We start from the raw sequence: 8,228 nt of genomic DNA, 5'->3' as shown, positions 1-8,228 counted from the left end.
ATATTATGCTATAGAGGAATCTACTGGTAAAAACTATTATTGGATCACCATTGGCCGATATCCAAACACCAGGTATTATCAATATTGGAACACAAGGCATGATCTTTGCTTCCAAAAATATATTTAATTCATGCAAATATCATTAAACATTCAACATGAATGATTTTAAGTTTGAATAGTTGTTTATGGATAGACCTAGCAAATATGTTTGTTGTTATGTTTCCTTTATTATAATCAGCCAAAAATACATATTATTATATGCATTCTAAAAGTATTCCGAACGCTTGTAACGAGTACCGTACTGAATACATGTAGGATAATGTACTTTTCTCATTATTTCGGGCAACTCTGTCCGTAACAAGAACGCATCATCACGGAACAACTTTCGCTTCTGCTTTTTGCCGCGAAATCGCGATTCTTTTCCCGCGCCGTCCTCGGCAAAAGCAGCCGCGCATCCGAGGAGGAGGAAGAGGAGGAGGAGGAAGAGGGGGGAGCGCCCCGACCATCAGATCCCGGAGTGCGCGTCACATGACGCTCAGATGCCAGCGGGGACCTCCGAAAGGCGCGGAGATGTCGCCGTGAAGTGACGGGGACGCCAGCCATGCCGGTCCGACGGGGACACGTCGCGCCCCAGAACACCTTCCTGGACACGATCATTCGGAAATTCGAAGGGCAAAGTGAGTTGCGTACAATTTCCCTTTTATTTCTCGGTATCATGTTGAAACTCATTTTTGCATGAAATTGTAACATGTGCTGGTTTTGGAAAGTTAGTCTTTGTCATGCACATTTGTATTATTGTAATAATTTGTATTCATTATAATACCGAGTACAGCCAGATCAGTGTTTTATGACATAAAAAGTTAAATCTACGAGCAGAATGCATTCTGGCAAAGTTGTGCTCGCCTCCCCGGAGGCCGGTGTGTAAGATGGGCACAAAATCAATGCACCGCACTGCAGGCTGCGGGTCCTGACGGCGAATGGCATCCCTCCCCCAGGTCGCAAATTCGTCATCGCCAACGCCCGGGTGGAGAACTGCGCCATCATCTTCTGCAACGATGGCTTCTGCGGCATGTGCGGCTACACGCGTGCCGAGGTCATGCAGAAGCCCTGCACCTGCAGCTTCCTGTACGGGCCCGGCACCGGCCGGTCAGCGGTGGCGCAGATGGCCAAAGCCCTGCTGGGCTCCGAGGAGAGGAAGGTGGAGATCTCGCTCTACAAGAAAGACGGTGGGCCGCCGCTCGCTCCTTGCTCCGCTTTCATTTACGGCATTTTACCAGACGCCCTTATCCATAGCGACTTACAATCAGTAGTTACAGGGACAGTCCCCCCCCCTGGAGACACTCAGGACTCAAGTGTCTTGCTCAGGGACACAATGGTACTAAGCGTGATTTGAACCTGGGTCTTCTGGTTTATAGGCGAGTGTGTTACCCACTTGGCTACTACCACCCTTTCTGTGCCCAACAGTGGGCGTAAGGGCTCTGGGTCCGGCTGAATTCCTCTGCCGTGCGTGGAGAGTGTGTTTATTACGACTTCTTGGTCATCATGTGGTCACTTCCTGTTTTAAAGTAAAACTGTTCTCTTGAAAGGAGAACATGTGGGTTCCCCCATTAATGGTTTCAGGTCCGCTGCGGTTCCCGTCGGTCCGGGTGCGTGAGCTACAGAAACAGAGACGTTCTCTTGTGTCAGGAGACACGGTGCGACCGGCACCTGTTGGACCCGTCCCAGAATAGAAAAGGCACAACTGCTGTATCACTCATCTGCTGCTTCATTCTTATGGCAGCGGACAAAGCAAAAAGCATTTCCTGTGTAAAACTTAAGGGTTTACTAGCAAAACTAGTACAGTATAATCACATGGTATTGTGTGGCCATAGAAATGCCATAGATTTTTATATTTCTATATATTTTTTTTACATTAATTGCAACTATTCTCACAGTCTCATTTTTTAAGAGCTATAACAATGTGCCATGAATTGGCACAAGAAAAATCAATGTATTAATTTTTATTATGAAAATGATAAAAAATTGCTCAGTTTATATTAGTAAAATTTTCTTTTAGAAAACCGCACTGTGAAATATGAAGGCGTCGTTACTCCCGCAGCATGTTGTCTATCTCCAGCGAGGGTGTCCCCTGAATAATGGAGGCCCTACACAGACGTGGCGCGGTCCTAATTATGGCCAGTCCCGCCTCCTCCACTATTTAAAGAAGCAGCTTGTCGGGATGACGTATTGATTTTCCTGGACAGGTGGGCGAGAGCGCGAGGATCAAAACAATGGGAGCGGGAGACACGGGGTCGTGATTGCTTGAAGGACGATTACTCGCAGCGTAGCGCAAATCCCACGGCCTAACGCTCTGGATTTTCCTGTGCTTGCGTAAGAAGCCGGAGAGGCGCGCGCGCTTCGGTACGCCGTGCCGTGGTGTGCGTGCGAGTTGCAGAATGGAGGAGTGACGCTTCTTCCAACAGGCAGTGGTTCCAGAGTGACCAGCTCGTACCTACTGAGTCCCAAACCAAATGAAGTAACTGTAGATATGTACTGAAAACTACTCATTTTCAAATTGTGGGCCATATAATTACAGTGGGGGACAGTGCACAATTTCAGTGTTTTCCAGACTTGACCTGCCATCTCAGGACAAATCGTAATGGACATATCGGCATGGATGTCTGAGCGACACCTTCAACTCAACCTATCCAAAACCGAGATTCTGATCTTTCCGGGCAACAACTCCCCTCAACAAAACCTCTCAATTCAAATTGGCTCGCTACTGTTAACACCCACGGCATCTGCAAAAAGCCTTGGAGTTTGGATAGATGACAAACTGAGTTTGAACCATCACGTTGCTGCGATCTGCAGATCCTGCAGGTTCACTCTCTACAACATTCGCAAGATTCGGCCTTTTCTCTCGCAACAGGCTACACAGCTCCTGGTCCAGGCAATGGTCATCTCCAAACTCGACTATTGTAACTCTCTCCTGGCTGGAGCCTCTGCAGTCACCATAAAACCACTCCAGATGGTCCAAAATATGGCAGCCCGTCTCATCTTCAATCAGCCAAAATACACCCATGTCCCGCCTCTTCTCACCTCCCTCCACCAGCTCCCGGTAGCTGCTCGCATTGAGTTCAAGACCTTGATGCTGCCTACAGGGCTGTAAATGGAACTGCACCCTCCTACATCAATACAATACTACCTAGCTACACCCCTGCACACTCTCTCAGATCGGCAAATGAAATGAGACTGAAAATCCCCTCTTCACGGGGTCTCCGATTCCAATCAACTCTGTTCTCCGTTGTTGTCCCTGGCTGGTGGAACTTGCCCTGCTCCATTCGACTAGCCGAGACTACTACCACCTTAAAGAAGCAGTTGAAAACACGCTTATTCAAAAAGTATTTCAGACGAATCTAACACTTACACACGCACATGCACACACACTGCACAAAATAAAAAAAATTTAAATAAATTAATACATTTCTTCGTCTAGCACTTAACAATTTCCGAGCATGTTCTTTTTTCTGAAAAGTTCGGCCTTATCAGGGCTCTTGGTTTTGTAAACTCAAAATCTATAGAAATCGAAGGAATTGCTGGTGTTTTCCTCCTGTAAGTTGCTTTGGATAAAAGCGTCTGCTAAGTAAAGTAAAGTAAAGTAATGGCCTTTAAATCGACATTATGCAAGATCTGGTCGCTAAAGTTTAATTCACTTGTAATTCACACTTTGAAACTTGTCTGCTGGCTGAACCAGTCGCAAATACAGCTTATAAGTACGTATACAGGCCGCATGATTTTGTGTACGTATTGCTGCTTTTAATAATTTAAAAAGTACCTAGCAGCTACCTAAAGATCAATAAACATCTATTTTGTTTCAATAGATGGGATTTTTTGACCTGTTAAAAAGCCTGAAAATGAGTCTCAAACCGCTTTTCTGCACAAAGCACGTGTTTTTGCAGCAATACCTTTGGCCGTTTTAAGCATTACAGTTTGTATTTCATTTCTCAATTTTGCCATGCGGGTCCAGAGAAGTCCAGGTGGGGCTTCAGCCTGAGCTCATGTCTTCCCAAAGAGAATCAGGGTGCCCTTTTGTAATCGTGCATCTTGCTGTCGACCTCAGACATGCTTATTTGCACAGAATGTTTGCCATTCTTAGATTGTGTGAAATAATCCGCTTAATGAAATCCCTTATTATACAAAATAAACCAAATTAACTGCCTTCTCCTTCAAATGCCCTGTGAGAATCATCTCAACTAAAGAGTGAACAACTCTTGCCAACCATCTTTTTGAGCCACGCTGAAAATAAAAATCGGGAATGCGCCTGAATGTACAGGAAGCAGAGACTGAAAGCTATTTTCATGAAAAGCACGTCTTTTATTTCGTGCAAAGCCTTCCCTTTGGAGAAATTATATTATAGAATTGATAAAAGCCATAATATTGCACCTACCTGCCACCTCAGTAATTTTTCATGTTGCTCTCCCGCTGCTGGGATTTTATAATGCACTTCCATTATTTATAAGTCTTTGATTTACCCTAGGATAGCCAATACTTTATTCACACCATTGCAACAAGCACCTAACCTTGATGGAGACTTTCATTGAGATTTATTACATTCAACTCATATCAATCTGATGTTTATACTATTAATGTGATATTAATGTATTAATGTTTATAATACTTGATATCCATTTATTCTACCGATTGCCTTTTATCCTGACTTTGCAATACTTTGATGCGGTGTTTCATAACATTTCAGCATCATCTTTGTGGTGAAGAGTGAAATAATTTTTCTGAAGTTCTATGTTGGATTCCCATGCACATTAGAATGACCTACTGAACACCAAATGCTAGTAACTGTAAATATGTACTGAAAACTGCACATTTTTAAATTGTGGGCCATGTAATTACAGTGTTTGGCAGTGACTGATGGCAGTGTCCCACTTAAAAATTTCACTTTGTGAAATTATTTAACATTAGTACTAGTTGTCTATGGTCCTGCAGTGGCTAGAAATGGCAATAGGTGTAAATAGTGCTTTGGTCATTCTGCTTTGCCGTTCAGACAGCGGCAGCTCATCCGGCCAGATCTGGAATTTCTCCCTTTACGTCATCATGGAAGGGTGGAAGGTTAAACAACGTCCTGTCTGTGGCAAACATTGTGGTTGGTGAATGGTGTTGATCATGTCATTTCAATGCCTGCTCACTTCTATAGGCCGTTCTCCTCGTCCCGCCCCTCTCCTACTCATTATCATTTAAAGCTACAGACACCGAAACGGCGCGTTCTGGGGAAATCTCAGTGTGGGACTGGATAAAAGTGGCTATAATTCTGCACCAAGACTGAATTTGGGTAAGATACTGGGGACAACTCAGTCCTACAGTACAGGCCAAAAATTTTGGACACACCTTCTCATTCAATGTGTTTTCTTTATTGTCATGACCATTTACATTGGTCGATTCTCACATCAAAACTATGAATGAACACACGTGGAGTTATGTACTTAACAAAACGTGGAGACCTGGCCTCCACAGTCACCGGACCTGAACCCAATCCAGATGGTTTGGGGTGAGCTGGACCAACAAGTGCTACACACCTCTGGGAACTCCTTCAAGACTGTTGGAAAACCATTTCAGGTGACGACCTCTTGAAGCTCATCGAGAGAATGCCAAGAGTGTGCAAAGCAGAGGAAAGGGTGGCTATTTTGAAGAAACTAGAATATAAGAAGAAAACACATTGAATGAGAAGGTGCGTCCAAACCTTTGGCCTGTGCTGTATATAAAAAAGATAAGAGAGGTCTGGAATTACCATCATAGAAACACTTAAACTGTGAGAGACAGAATGTGAAAGAAAAATCCAGGAAGTCACATTGTATGTTTTTTTTTTAAAGAATTTGGTGCAGAACATAAGTGTTGGATCAATAGCAAAAGTTCACCTCAATACTCTGTTGTTGCGATGGCTGGACATGGCGAGGAAGGAGGATGCATACGTCGCCGTCACGAGACAGGGGTTTAATACATAGTACAAACGACAAGGGAACATCACCAAACAATGACCCGTCGGCGAACAGACACGAACAGGACAGCTTTATACAATTACACAGGTGATAACAACCTGGAAACATAATAACACAAGACTACGTGAAACTCCGGTCCGAACTACTTTATTTAATTGAATAGTGGATATTGGTTCCACAGATTAGGCTGTCCTAATTCCTTTGCATTCTTTCAAACCATACATATTAAGTTAGTTCAGCTTGATGGTTTAAGGTAATCAAATGTGATTTGGCACTGAACCAAAATTAAACACGTAATTCTTACATGATCAAATCATGTTCTTTTAACTGTGATCCATTTTTTGGAAATGTCAAAATATTAAGGCAAATCCATGTGATTAATTTAAGTTAATTTAAAAAGGAAACCTTTCCTCACTCAAGATATACTGGCCAGGTCCAAACCAGTTTCTGGGGCTTGTTATTCTAAAATGCTACTGGACTTTGTCACATGTTTTATAGCTGCAATATGTATCCACCAAACCGTGTTTTTTTTTTTTTTATAAAATGATCCTTGTCCTTCCACTGGATTGGTTTAGTCTCAGATGTTTTCCCAGAGGTATTATTCACTTTCTCTTCTCAATAGGCTGACAAATGCCGTATCACGTGGCTTTGTGTGATGGTTTACTGCGTATGGTTCAATATTTGAGTTTCAGTCTAGCAGGATAACAGAACGTTTATCCAGACAGAGACAATCTTTATTTATAATCTTTATTCCAGAATCCTCTCAAGCAACATTGTTCTCTGAGTCACGCAGTGTTCATATTGTTCATATTAATGAATTGTACTCAATGCTCAGTCATGACCACAGTCATTGCTGACCAGGTATGTTTTGTATGGTAGTGGGACAAAATGCAATAATAACCTGTGTTATAATAAGTTATAATAAAGTAACTGTTTCCTTATGCAGATAAATGAATTAGGGAAACCTCGAAAGCACCGCGCATATTGGCCACACCTGTAATGGTGCATGAAATTACGTTCCGGACATAATGCACCATTACTGCCGACTGCATTGGTGCAGAGGGGCTTCATAAAGGGTACTAAAATCCTTGTGCACAGCAAGAATATAATTAAACCTTCTGTGTGGGCAATTGGCTTGAAGCGTGAAGACTCTTCTGGTGCATTTCCCTGAGGAATTGGGCTGGTCTTCTGGGGTGTCTTTCTGTGGATGTATAAACAGTTCTAGGTGTGGTAATACGATGACCTCTGGGCCTGGGGGAACATTGTAGATTAACTCCGCTTTACCAGTCCCATGGTACTTCTACTCAGGAGGTCACAGGGTTTACTGACCTACACATAAATTAAGCTTTGTGTTATCTCCTGTTAAGTCCTACAACTCTCTCTGGAATGTTCTGCAGTGATGTGCTTGATTTCATTCAAGGTCGGTCATCTACGGTAATAGGAGAATATGTATTTTATTGTTATTTTATTGAGTTTAAATATATACAATACTGTACTGTACTCATGTATTTTATGTCTCAGTTGAAATCAAAAAATATATTTTGTTTGTGGCTTAAAGTTACTCCAAATCTGTATTTAGTCAATGGATTCATCATGTAATCATCCTACACTAATGCATCTAAACCAGTGGTGGGGAGAAGTGAGGAAATGTCTTATTTATGATATGCATCATTATGTGGACTTTCCATCAATACTCCAGCCAGGAAAAATTAGGCAATGCTGACAATTGTTTAAGAAAAAGTGGGGAGACACTTTTGAGTTAATTGATGAAAAAGAAACCATGTGTGCTAAAAGGATTAAATGGATGATGTAATGCATCCTCATTGTGCTGGGCAATTATATGATTGTAATAAGTCATCAATTACGGTCGATCTGGTCGATTATGATGGAACACACATGGCAGAAAAGGGTGCAAAACTGTTGTGACCCAACACATCACGTGTTCACATCACGTTACCTTTAAGTTTCTGTAGCATGCAATGTGAAGTGATGGTCCCACAATTCAGTTCGACAGCACAATACATCACACCATTGACTACTCCAGAGTTTCTGGGGAAGGTAAAGCTAGAAAGAGTGCAGAATGACTAAAGGCCGAAGTGAAGGCAGTAAAAGTAATGTTGGACATGACTTGGAGTTAATCCTCCATTTGTGATGTCACTGGACAAACAAAGTTACACAACATAAGTTATGTGGTGATTGGTTGGTTGTGACCATTATGGTACAAATTTGACCAAAAATTGT

The 8,228-nt window shown here is 42.5% G+C and overlaps 1 protein-coding gene across 1 annotated transcript in view; it reads left to right on the top strand.

The window, feature by feature from the left end:
- Positions 1 to 561: 561 nt before the first annotated feature.
- The window catches only part of kcnh2a (potassium voltage-gated channel, subfamily H (eag-related), member 2a), a 35,544-nt gene continuing 27,877 nt past the window's right edge, over positions 562 to 8,228 (top strand). Inside the window, exons 1-2 of the mRNA XM_028976051.1 lie at positions 562 to 677; positions 996 to 1,226. Coding sequence (XP_028831884.1) covers positions 602 to 677; positions 996 to 1,226 — 307 coding nt within the window. The 5' untranslated portion in view covers positions 562 to 601. The remainder of the gene's footprint in view (positions 678 to 995; positions 1,227 to 8,228) is intronic.

The sequence above is a fragment of the Denticeps clupeoides genome, chromosome 4 (genome assembly GCF_900700375.1).
Source record: "Denticeps clupeoides chromosome 4, fDenClu1.1, whole genome shotgun sequence".
Lineage (NCBI taxonomy): Eukaryota > Metazoa > Chordata > Actinopteri > Clupeiformes > Denticipitidae > Denticeps > Denticeps clupeoides.
The sequence above is the reverse complement of the archived record's forward strand: the minus strand, read 5'-3'. Positions and strand labels throughout refer to the sequence as shown.